General features: G+C 51.0%; 3 protein-coding genes across 3 annotated transcripts; 1 reads left to right on the top strand and 2 right to left on the bottom strand.

Annotated features, from left to right (window-relative positions):
• Positions 1-362: 362 nt before the first annotated feature.
• CLAFUR5_00283 (Chromatin structure-remodeling complex subunit rsc7) lies at positions 363-2,497 on the top strand (the record flags this gene model as incomplete). Its single annotated transcript, XM_047899431.1, has 3 exons — positions 363-465; positions 607-711; positions 843-2,497. The coding sequence occupies 3 exons, from the start codon at positions 363-365 to the stop codon at positions 2,495-2,497; spliced, it is 1,863 nt and encodes a 620-aa protein (XP_047755270.1).
• A 1,532-nt stretch (positions 2,498-4,029) lies between these two features.
• Positions 4,030-5,056, bottom strand: CLAFUR5_00282 (uncharacterized protein; the record flags this gene model as incomplete). The annotated part of the gene is made up of 4 exons (XM_047899430.1): positions 4,030-4,132; positions 4,198-4,490; positions 4,547-4,890; positions 4,951-5,056. 4 exons carry the CDS (start codon positions 5,054-5,056, stop codon positions 4,030-4,032), a joined length of 846 nt encoding a protein of 281 aa, XP_047755269.1.
• A 2,061-nt stretch (positions 5,057-7,117) lies between these two features.
• On the bottom strand, positions 7,118-8,428 carry CLAFUR5_00281 (uncharacterized protein; the record flags this gene model as incomplete). The annotated part of the gene is made up of 1 exon (XM_047899429.1): positions 7,118-8,428. The coding sequence occupies one exon, from the start codon at positions 8,426-8,428 to the stop codon at positions 7,118-7,120; it is 1,311 nt and encodes a 436-aa protein (XP_047755268.1).
• Positions 8,429-20,211: the final 11,783 nt, after the last annotated feature.

Below are 20,211 nucleotides of genomic sequence, written 5' to 3'. Positions count from 1 at the left end.
CGCCGTCGCTGCCCCAGGGTTCTCCAGCATAACCGCAAGCTTATCTGCGCTGCACGATCGCGAGGTTCGGCGAAGCGCGAACAAGGGACGGAGCGCAGCGAGCTGGTCTCCACATCCAGCACGCGAAGCATTCATTAGCATACTAGCAGTGCATCACTACCGCCCAAACCACCACGCCGCCGGACTGCAGCACAGTACAGCACCGCGACAACCCATGCCATTGAGGCACCCGCATCCCGAGCAACTCCATCCCTCACCGCCACCGGCGTGCAGCTCGAGACATTAATCCGCGACAGCGCGATATCTGTGCGACGGGCAGCAGACGGCCACAGCGCGCAACTCATGCCAGGTAGCGGGATGTGATGCTGGCCGTGTCGCATCGAAGCTCAGAAGCGTTGCCTACATTACACCGTGGTGTCATGGAAGAATCGGGCACCATCAATCCAGCTGCTCTGAATGCGCCTGGTAAGCACTTCCTCCACCGGTCGCTGCCGTGCGACGCGTCCGCAAACGCTGCATGCGACAACCCACACGCCGTCGCCGCACCCACCATAGCACCGCATGTCTACTCTATACCCACCGCTGACACTCCATCGTGCCATATAGCATCCACCATCGCGCCCAACCTGCTCTCCCAACCGAGCCCGCGCGGCATCAAACGCAGTCGCTCGCCAAGCGCTAACGGCGGCATTGGGCAGGACCCCATAGGTGGTATGTACTTGTGAAGATGTGGAGATACATGGCGTAGGAGATACTGGTCGCCACCTCATAGGATGATGGTGACTATTGTCACGGGTCGTGATGGAGTATCGTCCAAACATATGCTGACGTCTTGCAATCAGATGACGCCAAGACCAAGTCGAAGAAGCTGAAGGCAGAAGAGAGCCCCGTGCCTTCCTCAAACATGTCCATGTCCATGGCGCACCACCCGGTACAGACGCCCCACACCAGAACATCATCACTCCCTCACGCATCGCCATCACAAGCATCACCTGCACGATCTACTCCAGGTTCTGCCACGAAACCGCCTGTGGTCAAGGCGTTACCTACCGTCCGGGACCACACCACTGACCAGCTGAATCCGGAAGGAGACGAATATCAACCCCGTGAGATAGATCCTGATGGCGAAACCAAAGTTTCCGCTGATGGCCATGCCCTGGGTAACCGCAAGTTCAAATGTAGAACGTTTCAGGTGCCGAACCGTGGCGAGAAGCTCTTCATGCTTGCCACAGAATGTGCTCGCGTACTAGGATATCGCGACTCATACCTGCTGTTTAACAAGAACAGGTCTTTGTACAAAATCATTGCGAACCAAACGGAGAAGGACAACCTGATCTACCAGGATATATTACCATATTCTTACCGGTCGCGACAAATAGCTATCGTAACCGCACGCTCCATGTTCCGACAGTTTGGCAGCCGTCTCATAGAGGGTGGGAGACGAGTGCGTGATGACTATTGGGAAGCCAAAGCTAGGAAACAGGGCTTCACAGAAGAGGATGCCGCTGGCGAAAAACGACCTGGAGCCGCGAAACAACGCGAATTGCAGGCTGCTCAAGCCAGTCAAGCCAACTCCTTGACTGCTTTACCACAAGGCCAGATCATCTACAACAATGACGGCACATTCGATGGCCAACCGCCTGGCATGGGTCCCGTATCACTTGCGCCTCTTCCCATGATTCATCTGCCTAGCGATGAGCTGCGAGCCAGCAATCTAGGCGGTAGCATTCGTCCCAGGCAGGAGATCGCTGGACCGGCTTACACAGACAGGATCCAGCAAAGCAGTGCCACTGATATATTGACCCAGGCGGGACAGGCCGCGGAATACAACAAGCAGCTTGGCCAGACTCGTGCTCATCGTGCTGGATACCTGGACGACTACTGGCGACGACCCCACGAACAGCCTGTGACTGAGCCTCAGACCACGCAGGCTGATGCTGTTGCGCCACCGACATTACAGGCACAACAAACCGTGGCAGGTGTGGGTGGCCAGCACCGGGGATCCGACTCGATGTCGCATGCCGGATCGCAAATGATTCCGCCCACATACGCAGGGTATTCCGGTCAGACGAACCAGATGACTTCGCCAGTACAAGCAAGGCAGATGATGCCACCCAGTCAAATGCACCAAGGCTCGCCTTCCATGAGCATGGGTGCAGCAGCTGGTCATCGACAGACTCCATCATACGGCGGCTATCCTCAGAACCAAATGTGGCCACCTCCACAACCCCAGCCATCACCTCTATCGCAGTCTCACGGGTACGGCCAGCAACAGCACTCCCAGATGCCTCCACCGCAGATGCCTGGCCAGCCGGGTATGGGGTATTCACAATTGGGCCAGATGGGAGCGTACGCCGGCATGAACCGAAGCATGTATCAGCCAGGCCCGGGCCAACAGCAATACAGCATGGGTATGCAGTCCGGTGCTGGTCAGCAACCTGGAATGTACAACCCCGCCTCTGGAAATATGTCTCAGTACTACGGCGGTCAGCAATGATAGCAATCGCATCCTTTCGCAATTCTTGTAGATCCTTGGTTCAGCATCATTACCATGGCACGGCGTTGGCGTCTGCACACATCGCGATGACATTATACAGTCAGTCAGTGTCTGCAACAGCCACTCACCACCATCATCAACATCATCTTACCACCACTGACAGCAACAGCATCACATACCCTCGACCGCCCGCTGTCTTGCCTACACCACCTCTCTCCACAACGCGCAGAATGGTCTTTCGGTTGGCTCTAGTCGGGTTTCCTTCTTCTTGATTTGGCGTCAAAGGCTCGAAGCTGCATTTTGCCTTTTCGCGTTGCATCCTCTGCGTATTTCGGAAAGGCATTAATAGCATGGCGGGACGGTTGGAATTGCCGGTGACGATACCCCAGATTGCTTTCGATGCTGCTTTTTTGTTTTCTGGTTCTTTTGCATACCCCTGCTCTGCGAATGCGCGTGCGTTGCGTTTTCACAATGGGTATGAGATATTTGAGAAGTAGTGAGATCGAGTCGGTATACGAAACAAAACAGATATTAGACCAAACGGCGAACGACTGGCTTCGGGTTCTTCTTTTGTGGGTGAGGGTGAGGGAGCGGAGGCGGTGTCTCTTATGCTTTAGTGATGAGTTGTCCGGACGTCTGTTGAGGGGTTGTGGGCAATTGAAATGGTGGTGTGCTCGACTGACGTGTCTGAACCACACCTGAATGCATGCGTGAAGTTTACTTGTGGAGTTGTGATTGGTACGGTAGGGCTGCGGCGGTGCGCTCGTGCGTCGTGCAGGTACTTTGACAGCGGATAGGTACGGTACGCATCAGACATTGCCTGGAGCTTATTGTTTTGTTGCAGGTGCCGATGCAGGTAGTGGTGCTAGGATTTTGAAGCATGCATGCTGTTGGATGGATCTAGGCTGGAAGGGATTCAGGATTGGCGGCTGGCTGACTTCGTCTCTTGGTTTGAGGGCCGATATTTTATATGCATTGAAAAGCTGCTTGCTATTGTGTTGCTTTGATGTGTTTAGAAGCGCAAGATGCCAACGGTCTTGACCAGAGTCCTGATTGTGAAGCTGGGTCTATTGTCGATCGTCGTCTCTTTTGAAGAAGGGCTTCGATGAAAGAGGAGGAATGCTCGTAGCACTGATCTCAATACTCCTGAAGCCGTCCGAGTACCCTCGAATGCACAAGTGCAGTGGGAGCGAGCTGCGCGTCACAACGCTTCCACCTCAGTAGCAGCAGCTGTGCTACGGGTTTGCTGTTGCAGTGAGCAAGAGACGTGAGCCTTTGCTTAGGCAGGCTGCTGGTTAGTGTGCAGCCTTTGGACGCAGCTCGTTCAGGTATTGCAGAGACATGACGAACCAAAATATCGATCGCACAAGTTTGTTTATGTGACCTGTAAGCTATAGAGTAAATGACAGACAAGATCCACTGTACGCTTCAGCCACGATTCCATATGCTCCCCTCCCACCTCTCCAATAACCCTCTTTCACGCTCCCAGTCTGCTTGCTCACTTTCTGTGGTCGCAACAGTTGTTCGACCGCTCAGTTGATGCACTTGACTCTGTAGTTCGAGGCGCTGACATCGTTCTGCTGTGGGACAACAACCTCCACATTGGTGTTGGATGGAGTAGTGAAGCCGCTGTATCTATCCGGTCATCAGTATCTACTATGGTCCGCACCTTTCTGTGCTAGCCAGGGTAAGTAACTTACACGTCGTACAATGGGTACCAGAAGACCTGGCCACGCTGGTCTGAATCGCAAGGGATGTTGACGGTAATGCCAACAGTGTTTTCCTGCGACGTCTCCGACGTAACTTCAGTGCCGACGGAAGCAGAAAAGAACTCAAAAAAGCCGGCACCGACGCTGGCGCTGACGGTGGTGCTGGTGGACTTCCCGTCGGTCTGTTGGACCGTGTACATGGAGCCGGCGGTGAGACCGCCGGTGATTTGGAAGCCGTCTCTTTCGACGCTGCGTGATGAGGTCACCAGGGTGAAGCCAGTGTCCTGGAACAGACTTGTTAGCATGCCGATGGAAAAGTCACGATTACAGCTAGACTCACACTCTCAGCCTGTCGCTTGTCCTTGACAGCCTCGGCAAGGGCCCGGCGGCCTTTACGCTTCGACGATGGCTCGTATGCTGGGTTGTTGGTGACCTCGAGCCTGTAGGTGTCACGGATACCATCGGCTCCTCCGCCAGCTGGCTTACAGTTGATGCTGATAAGATTGTAGTCTCCGCCAGTGCTGCTGTAGGAAGTGCGACTCTCCGCGCTGGTAGGGCACCAGCGGACTTGACAGTTCAGAGTGTCTGGATCTACGCCAGCTGGGACGGGGTACGCGGTGCAGTCTGGGTAGAATGATGGAATCTCCTCAACCAAGGGCCTGTTGATTGAGAAGATGGTGTCACCTGTGGTTCAATTAGCGGCTTCATCTCCGTGGCACTGGATGGTGGCAGTGGGTTGCGTACAATCATCCCAGTCTGGAGACTGATTTCCATCGCAGTTAACGATCTGGGCCACTGCAGTGCTGGCTGAGGCAATGAGCCCGAAGAGGACGGAGTTGTTGGTCTTCATGGTCGCGGAGGCGTTGTGAGCTCGGATTTGCGGCTTTGAGTGTGGCTGGGGCTTCTTGGTGTTGGAAATGTGATGATTGTGAGGATGAGTGGTACACTGAGGGCCGCGAAGGTGTTCTTATACCGTCTTGCGGTGCTTCACCACACTTCGATCATCGATCGTATCGTTCCATCTCCTGGCCTGTCCTTTGATGTCTACGAGGCCCCGCGAACGCATTGATGCTGGACTTGACGTTGTTGCCTTGGCTGCATGGGTGAACGTGTTGGATCTTTCGCGTCAACGGCGCCATGCCAGTCTCGAATGGGGACAGCGAGCATGTTCGTGCGGTCGTCCCGGGTCCTCGAGAGATCGCGACTCCAATGGCCGCAGCTTGTCTGGTTGATCGGCGAGTCGCGACAGTTTACTACGTTCCTGATGCAGCGTAGTTGAGTCGCCTGAAGGTAACGTGGACCTGGTATTGTGGACCAGTCTCATGTTGGCCGGACTGCCCTAGTGAATGCGTGGCAATCCTTCGAGCGCACGTCCGCAGCTGTGGTCTCAGCCAATCAGAGCCACCTCGCTTCGTCGCCCAATAGGAACAAGTCCAGGCTTCCACAGCGTAGGTGCAGCTTCGCGTCCGCTTGCGGTATAGCGTGAAAGCTGAGACCACGCAGGTGCTGAGTACCTGAGCTTACCGCAGCTGTGTCTACAGTAGAACTTAGAATTTCGAAGCGGTGTCTGCCAGGACATTGCATCGCTCCATAACGACGATGCACTGAGATCAATGATCGTGACATAGTGTATATCGTAAAAGAGGTCTCGCTGTGCCCGCCCTCCAGGGCATCTGTTTTTCTGATTGTGTTTCGTCCCTGCCAGTCCACGGAATATACTCCACGATGCTTAGCTCCATCATGTCCTGGGCCGCCTTATTTGATTTATTAGCAGTTACTCACAACTTGCAGTGTGTAAGATCACCGTCTTGCTTACTGCTAAGAGCAAGTGTGTTGTTGGTTTCCTGGGCTTAGCTTTGAGCAGTCCACATGGTTTTCTTGGCTAAATCACATGGGACGAGCCATCGTTATTATGGCTGAAGGCATGGGCCAAGGGTGTAGTGAACGCCACGAGGATGCTACACGAGGTCGGGGACGGTAAGGTATGCTTGGCGCGGCTGCAGCCAAAGGCGGCGAATGCCGAATATCAAATAATTCTGGCCGCAGGATTGCTGCCCGCTCGCCGCACAGTTCGCCGGCACTACAGCCTTGTATGCTGATGAAGCGTGTGTCCAAAGATCAACATTGGAAAGTCTGCTCCGCGGGGCTTGGAGTAGCACGAGTGTGCGGAGCACGTACAAGGGCTCCTGACAAAAGAGGTGGCCGCTTGCACAACTGCAGAGGGATCTTTTGTTAACGACGACGATTCTACCGCGGCGTAGCGACTGCTATAAACGTCGAAGCGGAAGCGTTGCACGAAACGTATCTCTCCATAACATCACTTGAGCGGAAACGTTGCACGACGCGCATCTCTCTGCAACATTACTTAGGCCGACGGTGCTCGGAGCGTTTTGTAGAGGCTCTAATGACTATCGCACTTCGAAGCACGGCGGCCACCTCTTTTGTCAGGAGCCTTCGGAGGGCCCGGTCTGTTACATAAGTTTGGGGACTGAGATGGAGAACAATGGATTTGGCTATATCCATCATCCTTGCACTAAGCCTCATGGATCTCCAGGCACTGGGTGCCTGCTACTGGGTCTTCGTATTCAGAATTTGTGCTATGGGCCCTCGGAGGGGGATCGCGTACATGTCAGGTCATGATGATGGCAGTCATGATGCAGACTAGCATGCTTCTCATCATGTGGCCGCTTGTACAACTACAGAGTCAGCTTTTTCGGTAGCTACGACAGTACTCTCGTAGCGTAGCAATCGCTGCAAAAGTAGAAGCGGAAGCGCTGCACAACGCGCCTCTCGACGAAATTGCTTAGTCCGACGGTGCCCGGATCAGTTCGTACAGGTTCTGATCATTGTCGCTGCTGGAAGCGCAGCGACTACCTTTTTTGTGAAGAACCCTTGGTCTGCTTCACTATCTTTACGGAAGCTTCGCCTCCTCGATCACACTGACCCAAATGACCTGCCTGTTCTCACTGTAGGCAATAGCAAGCTTGTCACCAACCTCAGCGGCGGACGGCCAATAAAACCCGGGGACTCCCGGAGCAAGACCTCGTGTACCTCTGGCAACTTTCTTGCCCGCATTGCCTCCACGCACAATGCCGATCTTGTGGAACGCCGGGTCGTCACCTCGCGACGTCGCAATGGTCAGGAGTTCCTGGTCCAAGGCCTTGGTCATGCCGCCATTCGATACATAGTAGCGAAGTTGTTCCGTGCTTTCGAAGGCTCCGAAGTGAGCCTTTTCTCCCTCCTGGTAGATGTTGGTCTCATGGATTTGGCTACCAGAGTCTGTGGCTGGGAACCAGTTCTTGCCGTCCCGGTCTGTACTGTACTCTACCCAAGCGGAGCCGGTGTTGTTCCTGACAGAAGCGTCTTGCCAGAATCGTTGCCAGTAACCACTACCATCTGGAGAATTGTGCCAGACTGCTTTGGTGGGATAGGTGACATTGTGCTGGCCATCACTAGCGATGATTGGCGAATTGAAGAGCTGTGTAGCCACTGGGCCGAGGCTGTCTGGTTCGTTCACAGCCGTGTTGATGACATCCTTTTGCTCGCATACTTTCATTCCATACTGAGTTCCATAGACAGTCTCCGCCCATTCGTGAGCGCCGGTGTAGTCGTTCGTCTCGATCCAGCATGGGTCGCCCATGAACAACCCGGTCCCGGACCCGTGGACGTTAAGCTCGCGAGCAATACGGCCAGCTGACTGGAAATAGCCGGGGCAGATGTTGTCGCTCGATTGCGCCACGGCGAAGACTTGGAATGAACCGCCTGGCAGGGACGTGATGGTCAATGGCTGCAAAGCACGTTGTGGGATACCTCCATCGCAGTAGTACTTCGAGTTTTTCACAGTTGTCTGGTTTGGCAGGAGCGCTGCAGGGAAAGCAACCTCTGGCTTGCTCCACGTAATACCCGCATCGTTGCTGGAAGAGATTCGCACCTCCTGGCCCATGCCATCGATGTCTTTTGCGCTGGCCGAGAAGAGAAGGTACAAAGTGCCGCCGAAATTGTAGATGAAGGGGTAGTAGGAGAACGTCCGTCCATCGTGCCAAGCGGTGTCAACCTTCACCGATTTGACAGGGAGCTGTTGCCATGCGAGTTCCAGAGAATCGCCTTCTATTCGAGCGGGGACTTTCCAGAGCTTGTTGTCGGTTGGGACGGCGGCCGAGGCAGTCAGAGCCAAGGCTCCAAAGGCAATTGCCTTGATGGTGAAGGAGTTGCTCGCCAACATGGCGAAAGCGTAGAGAAGACGATGATGTGGTTCTCTCCAGTGGTCAGAGAAGGAATGCTTTCATTTAACACCAAACACTGTGTCTGTCGCTCGTACCCAAAATCACAATAGCCGTAATTTCATGCTATTAGTATGTCGCACTGGCAAGGGTAACCTTGTTTCCGTTGTGTAGCCGGTCTCCATATCTCGTACTCATCGGGACTCCATGGCTAATGTTATGTAAGGTGGTTATGATTAGTAAACCTACTGCATACTTGTTACAGCGGACTTCGAGACCAGATCCGATTCAGCAGAAGAAGTCGTCCCCGGGGTAACGTTTGACAGCCCACAGCGTCTTGACACGTCGGAGGGTTATTTCATTAACATAGCCGTACCTCTTTGCGTCGAGAGCAGCGCATCCATTGGTCGTGGCCCTGGTATTCCACCGGAACTAGACTAACGAAATAAACCCCCGACGTGTGAAGACGCCGTATCCGTGGAAATAGCAGAAGGTGGTGTTCTGTCAGTTCTCATTACTGGCTTGGAGTGTTTATATTTAGCAGGCGACATGGGCGACGTGTGATATGCAAGAGGAGAAGGAGATGGCTACAGGCAAGAAAGTAACAAGATGCAACCTGTATCGCTGTCATTTGGAGGCAAAGGAGGAAGGGCCGCAGAACACTCTCGGAGGAAGCTACTGTCCCTGGATGACAGCATCGCAGAGCTCGACCGATCTGGGACCAAGACAAGAGATCAATTCCATCGTGCGGAACGAACATGGCCATAACGACAGTGAGCATCGTTGTTGATGTGCATGGACTCTTTCCAGGTGAATTCCTCGAGATCAGGGGGCCGTCGGCGAGTATCCTGCGACAATGGCCGAGATCGCAGTGGTTCCAGACTGTGGATGTTGTCCTACGAACAGTCATCGCACGTCTATTCCAATGATTTCGAGGCGTCTAACAAGTGTTAAGGCAGTATTAGTAAAAAGGAGTAAATAGTAAGACAAGTAGTAATAGTCAATAGATAGATTATTCATTTGCCTGTTTTGGTGCCTCTTGGCCCATGCAGGTCTCTCGCTGTAGAGTATATTTATGTAGGTAGGAAACCCGAGTGACGGGTGAAAACCTCCTCTCCCTCTCCTTGGATTTGTCCTTCTCTTGTTCTTCCCGTTTTCCTCCCTTCAGGGTGCGCTAGTGTCATGGTTGTTACCCTGTGACTACCTTGCCCGCGGCCCTAGTTCTGTCCTCCTCTTCATTCCCTGTTCCTCTATCCTCCTCCTTATCTCCTCCTCCTTTCTCTCCTCCCCCCTCTTCTCAATCCATCTCTCTGCTTCCACTGCAAGAGAGAACTGTTCAAGGTAGTTCTCCGACAGGATCCACCTTGTTACCCTTTGTATGTCTCGTTTGTTCTTAATAATGGCTTGGTACTGCCTATCTCTTGCCTTTGCTCTCCATAGACTCCTCCCTCTGACCCACTCCTTGCAGACTAGGACCATGTGCTCCGGGTTCTGGGACAGGTAGCCACATAGGCAGCTCTTGGATTCATGTCCTGGGACTCTTCTTTGATGCAAGTATGCCCTAAGCCCAATGTGCTCAGAACAGATCTGGATGGCTATACTTGCTTCTGCCCTCTTCAGGTCCTTGTAGATGTGGTAGTTGTACCTTCCAAATGTTCTTGCTACTAGTAGGGCCCCTGGTCTTACGTGCTGTTGGCTCCAGTTTTTTTCCCAGAGGTATCCTGCAATTTGCTCAGCTTGGCTTTGTTTCTTCTTGTCTTTGTCTCTTGAGCTGGCTTGGCCTCTGTGGGCCTCCCCTTGCTCAAGGGCTGCCGTGATCTCTTGAAATGTTGCAAGGTCTCTTTCCTTTTGTGGGATTATGTGTGGCCTGTTGGGTCTCCTCTTCCTTGTACATTGGGTTCTGATCTTCAGTGTGGCTGCTTGGATAGCTCCCTGTACTTAGTATGTAGATGTCTTGCCTGCATATTGGCTCCTTAGGCCTTGGAGGTATTCTTTGATAGGAGCAGTTCCTGACTCGATTTCCAATGTCTTGTAGGGAGTTGACTTGTAGGCCCCAAGTACTCTCTTCAGGCAGGCTGCTTGGGCTCTGTTAAGGGGTTCCTCAATCCTCTTTGGGGTGTGCTTTGCTGCTGCCCAGACTGCTGCTCTATACATCATTGCAGGTTTGACAATAGCCTTATACATGATCCTTGCCTGAGAGAAGGTTGCGCCCTATGTGGAGGCTGTAAGCCTTTCTATGGACTGTCTGTTTGTGTCTGCTCTTGCCTGAGCCTTCTTCACCTGTGGACCCCAGCTAAGCTTTGGGTCCAGCCATATCCCTAGGACCCTGAGTTCCTGTGTAGGGTGAGTTTCAAAGCCCTAGATCTGTACTGTTGCCTGCAAATTGTGTTCTATCTTTGCCCTGTTGAAGTGGATAAGCTGGTACTTGTCTGGTGCAAATTTTGCCCCGTGTTCCCTTGCCCATTTCTCGCACTGTTTATGTCTTTCCTCGAGGAGGTTGCAGTTGTGTTCTGTAGAGTCTAACTATGCTAGGATGTTTGTGTCATCTACAAATCCTGATGCTGTAGTGTTTGTTGTCTCTAGGAGTGGCATTAGGTCTCCCACAAAGAGGAGGAAGAGGATTGGTGAGAGTGTGGATCCTTGTGGGATCCCTGTGCGTGCTATTGGTGTCTGTGGGGCCTTGTAGGTTCCAAGGAGGATTTGGGTTGTTCTGTTTTGGAGGAATGATTACACAAATGTGACGATCTATGTTGGGATAGCCTTCTGTTTTAGGATGTGGATGAGCCTAGTGTGGGAGACATTGTCGAAGGCTCCTGATATGTCAAGTGAGAGCAGTGATGCTACTCTATTGTTGCCATAGTGCCAGATGTGTCGTATCTGTTCTGTAATTAGCTCCACTGCTGTAAGGGTGGATCTCTTTCTCCTGCCCCCCATCTGTGTTACTAGGAGGAGGTTATGTTCCTCCACAATCTCTGTAAGCCTCTGAGCAATGATCTTTTCAAGGAGCTTTCCTATTGTGTTCAGCAATGCAATTGGCCTATATGACTTTAGTTTGGTGTAGTCCTCTTTCTAGGGTTTCCTTTGGACATATGTGAGGGATTGTTTGAAGATCCCTGGGCAATAGCCTTGTGCCATACATTAGGTGAAGACTAGTGCCAGTACAAGGGTGATAAGGTCTCTACATGCCTTCAGGTAGCAGTTAGGGATCTTGTCCGGGCCTGGGGCCTTGTTTCCCTTGAGTTTCTTAATGACTCCCTCAATCTCCTTAGCATCTACATGCTAGCTAGCCTCTCTTAGTTGTGGGATGTGAGCTCCTGGGATGTTGCTAAGGTCTGCCTCCACCTAGGTCCCAAAGAAATGGCTTACAAATGCCTCTGCCTTCCCCTTAAGAGTGGTTTGCACCTGTCCTCTCTGGTCTTGTATTAGGGGAAACTGGGGTAGGGAGTTCTTCTCATCTTCGGGCTTCCTTGCCCACTTGGCTAGCCTCCAGATTTGTTCTGGATGTTCTGTGATCATCCTAACAGTGGACCTCCATTCTTGCTGTTTGTCCCTCCTAATCTGTGCTTTCTTGGCTTAGCAGGCATTGTTATAGGTCTCCTAATTGGCCTGGGTACGTTGTTGCTCCCATCTTCTCCTTGCCCTTCTTACGTCCTTGACCTTGGTTGTGCATTCATGTGTCCAGTATGTCTTCTAGTATAGTGACCACCTCTTCTTGGGTATGTGGGCTTGGGCTGCTCTCTCTATGGCTGTCACTAGTTGTGTGGCAGCCTGGTCAATCCCCTCTGTTGTGTACAAGTTGTCTATGTTCACCCATTCAAGTTCACCCTCTAGCTGTTCCTGCACTAGTGACCAGTTGGCCTTTTTCCAGTTAAGCTTCTCTTCTGGCTCCCTCTCTTCCTCAATCGTGAGCTGGATGTCCGTCCGGATTGGGAGGTGATCTGATGAGGACTCAAGGTGGCTGCTCACTTTGCAACTCTCCACCTTCTGTGTCAGGGCATGGGACATAAAACACAGGTCTAGTGTGCTAGAGCTGTTGTTTCTTGCCCATGTTTCTGTTCCCTTTGGTGTGACTAGGCCTAGCTAGGCTGTCTCCATCTAGCTAATAAGCCTGCCTGCTAGGAAGTGGTGTGCTGGGGAGAAGTCTGATCCCTATGTTAGGTGATGGAGGTTGAAGTCCCCAACCACTATGTTCTGGGCTTGTTGATTCATTGCCTCTAGAAGTCTTTCCAATGTGTGTAGCTATGTGCTACTCCTAGACTCTGGGGGTGGGTTATACACACTGTGGACCAGGATCTGGCTATGTGATGTCGTTAGTTGTATTGTGGTAATGTCCCTGTCAGCCCTTGGCAAGGCTTGCCAGTCCTCAGTTGACACCTTCTTGCTGATGTAGATACAGGACCTTGGGACTCCCTCTGTTCTGTTGACCACTGAGTGATACTCTAGGCTCTTCACTGTTGAGGGGATTCTGGTATATAGGCTGATCTATAGTTCTTGTATTGCCACAATGTGGTGTACCTCTAGGTCTAGGGCTTGTAGGAAGCTCCTCTGGACCTTGTCCTTGCTTTTATTGACATTGTACTGAATGATGGTTAGCTTGTTGGTGTGAGGCATTAGGACATAGGTGTGTCTGGCTGGTCATGTGATTGGTTGTAGGGCTGGTTCTCCTGGCTTTGTTGCTCTATTTGTTCCGACTCCTCCTGCTGGCTCCCTATCATCTGGTGTATCTTCATCTGTCCATTGCTTTGTCCTGCTTTAAACAGGTGTGTTGGCCTCCCTATTGCAGGTATTAGCTCATCTTACGGCCTTGGTCTCTTGTTTGGGTGAAAGGTCCTTGCTAGCTGGTCTTTTTCCCCCACTAAGAATCTTGCAGGAGTTGTTACTCTTGCTTCCCTCGCCTTCCACTAGGCTACAAGTCTAGCTGGACATTGGTTTGACCATGCTGGATGTTTCCTTCCGCAAGCTACACATCTCGTGTCTTCCTTCTTCTTCTAGCACTCCTAGGTTACGTGATCACTAGCACAGTGGGAGCAGACTGGTGTAGGTCTGTTACACTTTGGGGCAATATGGCTATACTGTTGACACTTAAAACATTGGAGGACTCTGTGGTTACTCTGATGTATCTCTGCTTCAAGTCTCTCGTAGTCCCAGAATAGTCCTTAGTCTAGAACCTTGTTTGCCTAGGCTGCAGTTCCTACCTATAAGATGAGAGATGAGGCCTTCTTAGTCTCTTCAATCTTCTTCCTGACCTATGCCACTTTTGTGATCTATAGTCCTAGGACTGTTGCTTGGTTCTGTCTCTGAAGGCTTGGCCATGTCTTCTTGTATGTTAAAGGATCTTAGGACTCTATGTGCAATGACCATGTATTGCTAATGGGAGACCTTTGCTGTCTTGCCAATCTTAAGTGTCCATTCCTTGTTCATCTCTAGGGTCTTCTTGTCCTGTGTGTGGGCTGTAAACAGTCTTACCCCTCTATTGTCTGCCTTTGCTCCTACTACCTCCTTCATCCCAAGCTTTTCTACTATCTCCCTTCCTATCATCTTGCCTACCTCTTCCTTCTCCTACTAGTCTGTGATGTGTATGCGGACTACCGTGCTTTAGGGGGCTAGTGGGGGGCTCGTTGCTGCTACAGCATATGTCTTTAGGCCTTAGGCCTGCCTTAGGTCTTTCTAGAAGGTGTTTCTTGTCGCTTCGATTGCTCTATTAATCGTAGTTCCTGTTTGTTGTTTGAGTGCTTTCAGTCCCCCGAGGAGCTCACTTATTACCCCTTTTAGTGCTCTTTCTAGGAATTGTCCCTCTTCTGCCATTACCATCTCCTCTGCCTTTCTATAAAGCATTCCCTATTCATCTCCTCCTCGTTCTCTGTCTCTTTCCGTCGCCGTCGTCGCCTTTCCGACACGCGTAGTATCAAAAATGCGAAGAAGTAGTAATAGTAAATAGATAGATATTTCATTAAGCTGTTATAGTGCCCTTTGGCCTATGCAGCTATGCTATCTTGTTTTCGTATATACAGAGGGGAAACCGTGTTGGTGAAAACCCCTCCTCCTTCCCGCCTGTCTTTTCCCCCTCGTTGTCGTCTTAGATTTCCCTTGTTGAGGGTACGCTAGTGTTATGGGCCTGCCCTGATGACTACCCTATCTACAACCCCCCTAGCTTCCGCCTCTTGTCTATCCACTCCTCCGTCTCGCTAGCGAGGCTAAACTGCTAGAGGTATCCCTACTATAGTATCTACCGAGAGATTCGGCGAATGTTGCCTTTGTCCCTAATAATTGACTTGTAGTCTCTCCTTCCCGCTTGGTGCCTCCAATTTCCCCTGCCTCTCGCCCACTACGGGCATCGTAGTAGCATATGTTCTGGGTTTTACGATAGGTAGCCACACTAGTAGGCTAGGCTATAGATGTCTAGTACGCGTCTCCTGAACAGGTAGGCCCTTAATCTAATATATTCGGACCTGATTTGGATCGCTATGCTTGCTTCGGCCCTTGTCAGGTCCCTATATAGCTAGTAATTGTGTCTCTAGAAGGCTCGGAGTACTATCGGGCCTGTTGTCTTAGGGGGCTTCCTTTTCTAGTCCTGCTCCTATAGGTAGCTCGCTATCTATTCCGCTAGACTTTAGGTCTTAGCCTTGCTCCCGCCGGCCTAGCGAGTCCTACGCTCCTCCTCTTTTCGTGCTAGCCATTCGGTACTTGTCTGTACGGCCGCAAAGCTAGTAAGGTCATCCTCTTTTTGGCTTGTCCTATGTCCGGCCCCTCTCCGGTAGCGGCTTTCTATCTTATTCTTTGCCTCCTAGATCGTGGTTTATACTAGGTAATCTGTCGTCTTTACCGCGTATTGAATTCTTATTCCCCGGATGTATTGGCCGAAGTAATAGTAAATAGTAAGTAGTAAATAGTAATTACTATTCTATTAGTTAAGTTATAAGTTATTCACTCTTTAATATTAAGTTCGATCTATTTAATTACCTACTCTCCCCGACAATATTATATCGGACTATATAATAATACTATTAGCAAATAAAAGCCCTAAGAGAGAGATATCGGATATTAACCTAGAAAGTATCCTTTAAGAGATATATAGAAAGTAGTTAATAATAGAAGCCGAACTTACGGAGACGCGAGCTATACTCGAACGAGTAGAAGCTAGTAGATAATAGAAGACTCTAGTAGAGGAGAGTTTTCTAAGCTAACTAATAAGATAGCTACTAGAATAGGTCTCTAGTTAAGATAGGCCTTAGCCTGTTATAGATATATTAGGGCCTAGAGAGTAGAAGCTACCTACCTAGAATAGACGGGTAGATATCTTCTAAGACTACTTTCTATATATTAGGAGCTCGTATCGAGTACGTACCGGGTTAAAACCGTTACTCTCCGCCGAATATTATTAGAACGCTATAAATAATACCTTACTAGTATATTACCGCGCGCGTATATAATACTTCTAAGAAATAGGAAGCGTAATAAAAGAGAAGGATCTCTAAGCTTTTTTCGAGTAACTCGAGAAGGTATTTAGTAATAGTAACGAGAAGGCTAGGAGTCTATATAAACTTATAAAGCTCCGTTACGCCTATAGCTAGCCTTTATTACGGGTAGCCCGCGACCCTTTACTATAGCTACGTCGGCCCGGGTGAACCGCGGACCTTCCGTATCGGGTTAGCGCGGCTTTGCTTTGCTTTATAACTTCGCCGCGCCTCGCGCTCCTCTTTCGTAGCTTCGTAGAACAATAACTCTCTTATTCGGACCCTATAGTACGCGCGCCCTTATAGTTTGTTCTACTACCCTACCTAGATCGCGGATCTAGGTAAGGGACGCGTAACAATAGGAACAGACAGAACTATAGAACTCGAAGAACGCGTAGAGTCGTATTAGAACATAGAATACGGTAAGGCGTATAGCGCGTAAATGCCTAGAGAACGTAACGCGGCGATATTATTAGTAGGTAGTCGCGCGCTCGTAGATAGTTAGGAAATAGGCATCGTTACGCCTCCCTCGAACCTAGATAATATAACTTTATAGACAAACGGCGGTATACTACCGCTACTAAAGCCTAAGGGTAAAGGTAAGTAGCGTATATCTCTTTCCCCCGACCTCTCCTCCTTTCCTCGGAGTTAGATATAGGACGACAACCGGCGGGTTATAGTAGACACTAGTATCGGGCTATAATAGGAAATTGATAAAGCTTACTAGAAAGCCTTCGAGCGAGAAGAAGGTAGTAAGATTGACTTTATAGAATTGTTCGAGTTTAAGCTCGAAGAGAACCTAGGCGGCGACCTAGACGAGGTGTACCTATTACTCGACGAGGTAGAGCACATTCTCGTATCTAAATACTAGAATGTTATACTAAACAAACTTACGACCCTCGTATCCTAGTACCCGAAGACTACCTACGACTTTGTACTATAGGTGTAAGGGCGCGCGTACCATAGGGTCCGAATGAGATAGTTGTTGTTCTACGAAGCTACGAAAGAGGAGCGCGAGGCGCGGCGAAGTTATAAAGTAAAGCCAAGCCGCGCTAACCCGATGCAGAAGGTCCGCGGTTCAGCCGGGCCGACGCAGCTACAGTGAGGGGTCGCGGGCTGCCCGTGACAGTACCCCCCCTCCCAAAACACGCCTCAGTCCTCTGAGCGTTATTCACCTTGTGAGGCCACTTGCCTGTCGAGCTTCATAATCGCGCGAACGCCGAATCATCCTCTAGTGCCCTGTCGTCATCCGATAACATCGCATTCGCTCTATCAAGACTATCCTCGACCGGCTTCCTTCGAGAAACATGTTGCCTAGTTAGCTGGCTTGCCCCAGATCTAAGTCTGTCTTCGGCTCGCACTCGCGTATGATCCTTATGACCAAAGTTGGGTATCATTGCAGGCTCTGTAGGCTCCACTCGAGTATCGAATATGTGCGGAGCAGATTCTATTAGAGGCAAGGCTCGAGGCGACTCATTCGTGACGGTGTCTTTCGGAATGACCCTGATCGAGTTGAGCCCGAGTATCTCAGTGGCTGGTAGGGACCAGTCAGATGGAGCTGCGAAGCCTACAGGCGTAGACAACTCCGGCCGGTTATGGTGAAAGTCTGCAACAGCGGCGGCTGCGTGTTCAAGCATGTCCTCTGCAGGTTGCCAGGTCTCACCATCCTCTTCGTTCTGATATCCAGCCCATTTCACCTTGTACCATGTATCTACTTTGCGCTTGTGCCCCTTCTTCACCTTGCCTGCCCGCTTACGGGTGTACATGTCAAGGATCTTTTCCACCTCGTACATGTGCGTAGGTGCTGCCACTACATCGGCTGCTGCATCAGCCTCGGTGGTGTCAGGTTCGATAGTTATCGGTGGTGGCGGCGCCAGATGCTGCCCTTCAAGTGGTGGGAAATCGGGGTGGTCGGCTCGTTGTAGTAGTGAGGTGTGGAAGCAGTTATCAAGTCCTACTAGAGCGTCTGATAGTTTCAGTCGATAAGAGAGTCTGGCCGGCATAACTTCCGTGATCTGGTAAGGGCCGGCATATCTCCTGTCCAGCTTCTTAGATGGTCGAGTCGTGCGGATGTTCTTGGTGCTAAGATACACCCAATCACCCACCTTGTAGTCTGGAGGAATGCTTCGGTGGCGGTTTGCTGCCTCTGCTTGGAGAGCTTGTGACATTCGCATATTCTCTTGAAGGTGTTTGTGAAGCTCGCAAATTCGACGCACAAAGGTTTCTGCTGATCGCGCGTCCAGTCGCTGGAGAGTGGTCAGTCCTCCCTCCTTTCCAGCGTTCAGGTCAACTCGCTCTATGAACTCAGGGTTGTATCCTAAGGTGGCGTAGAACGGCGACACACCAGTAGTCTCAGACAGGTGATTGTTGATCGCGAACTGAGCAAGGCACAGCCATTCTGCCCAGTCATCCTGTGCCTCGTTGGTGAACATGCGGAGATACTGTTCCATCGCCTGGTTAGTGCGTTCTGACTGTCCATCAGTTTCTGGGTGATACGAAGAACTCAGCTTGCGATTTGTGCGGAGCATCTTGCAGAGTTTCTTCCAGAAGGTAGCAACCCACTGCTTGCCACGGTCTGATGTAATGGTGTCAGGAAACCCGCGCCGACAGAACACATGTTTGAGGAAAAGCCTTGCCGTATTCTGTGCTGTCATTGCGCCAATAGGGATCAGCTCGACTTCCTTAGTGAGCCTGTCAGTGACGGTCATAATGTTGTTGTAGACCATGCCGTCAAGAGTGCTGTCTGGGAGTCCGACAACGAAGTCGACTGCAATGTGTTTCCAAGGCCGATCTGGAACAGGAAGTGGCTGTAGTAATCCTAGTGGCTGGGAGTGCAGAGATTTTGTTGTACGGCAGGTGCGGCAATTCGCGGTGTATCTGCGCACGGATCTCGCTAATCCAGGCCAGTAGAATTCACGTGCTACGAGTTCATAAGTGCGAGCTCGTCCTGGATGGCCTGCTGCTGGAGCGTCATGGTTTATCTTGATTATCCTGGTCTGTAAAGCTTGGTCATTTGGTACCCATAAGCTCCAGCCGTCGTATTGGTTTCGAACATATAGCAGGTCGCCATCCACTTTGCAGTGTGCTGGGTGAATCTTCGCTCTCTGTAGCAGTGTAGGAGTGCGGTCTTTCTGCAGGTCCTTAATCGCGGTCTTGAGCTCGTTATCGGTTACGTACGCCGTCGACATTCGATACTCGAGTTCGGCTTCCCGCTGACTTTCACGCGTCGCCGGTTGTTCAGTAGGCGCATCTCGTTCTGTAGGCATAAACTCTTCAGCTTCAGGGTTTAGCGGTACTGGTTCCTCTTCTTCCGGCGCATCTTCTACTGTTGCCTGTAGTGAGGCGATCTTAAGGAATCGCTTAGGAGGCAGCAATGTCTGATGCTGATGCTGGTTCCGAGGGTCGTCCACCCCCTGCGGAAGGTCCTGGCTGCGTCTCGTCAGGCTGTCTGGCTTTGTACCTTGAAGTCCTGGACGGTATATTATCTTGAAGTTGAACTGTGACAAGAACTCAGCCCAACGCGCTTGTCGCCGATTTAGCTGCTTTGTCGTCATGAAGTATTCCAGGTTCTTGTGGTCGGTGTAAATCTTGACTGGCTGTGAGTCCTCATCATCTGCCTCGCAGGCGAGCTCGGGTCTCCATTCCTCAAAAGCCTTGATGATGGCTAACAGTTCCTTATCATAGATTTCATAATTGCACTCCTGTGGACTCAACTTCTTCGAGTAGAAGGCCACAGGATGTAGCACACCATTCTCGTCATACTGCGAAAGCACGCCGGCGTTCACAAAATCTGAAGAATCTGTCTCTATTACTGTTTCCCTGCCTGGCACGTAATGTGCGAGCATGCCGGCTTTGCTGAACGCAGCTTTCAAATTGTCAAAGGCTCGTTGGCAATCTAGTGACCATTGAATCCTTCTGTTCTTGTGATTGCTTGGTCCGTCCGACTTGGTCAGGTTTGTGAGAGGAGCAGCTATGCGCGAAAATGCTTCGATGAATCGCCTGTAGAAGTTGGCAAATCCAAGGAAGGCCTGGACATCCTTCAGGTTCTCAGGAGCTTCCCATGTCTGAATACATTCGAGTTTCTCGGGGTCCATCTCGATGCCGTCAGGGGTTATGATTAGCCCAAGATACTTCACCTTCTGTTGGTGGAATTCGCTTTTGTCGATGTCCACTGTAAGTCCTGCATCGCGTAGCTTGGTGAGAACCTTCCGCACGTGTTCAATGTGCTCCTCCAAGGTGTCACTGAAGATAAGTACGTCATCCAGGTAGGCCGACACAAAGTCGTCTAGGTGTTCTTGCAAGACCTTGTTGATGTATGATTGGAACGATGC

The sequence above is a fragment of the Fulvia fulva genome, chromosome 1 (assembly GCF_020509005.1).
Source record: "Fulvia fulva chromosome 1, complete sequence".
In the NCBI taxonomy this organism is placed as follows: Eukaryota; Fungi; Ascomycota; class Dothideomycetes; order Mycosphaerellales; family Mycosphaerellaceae; genus Fulvia; species Fulvia fulva.
The sequence above is the reverse complement of the archived record's forward strand: the minus strand, read 5'-3'. Positions and strand labels throughout refer to the sequence as shown.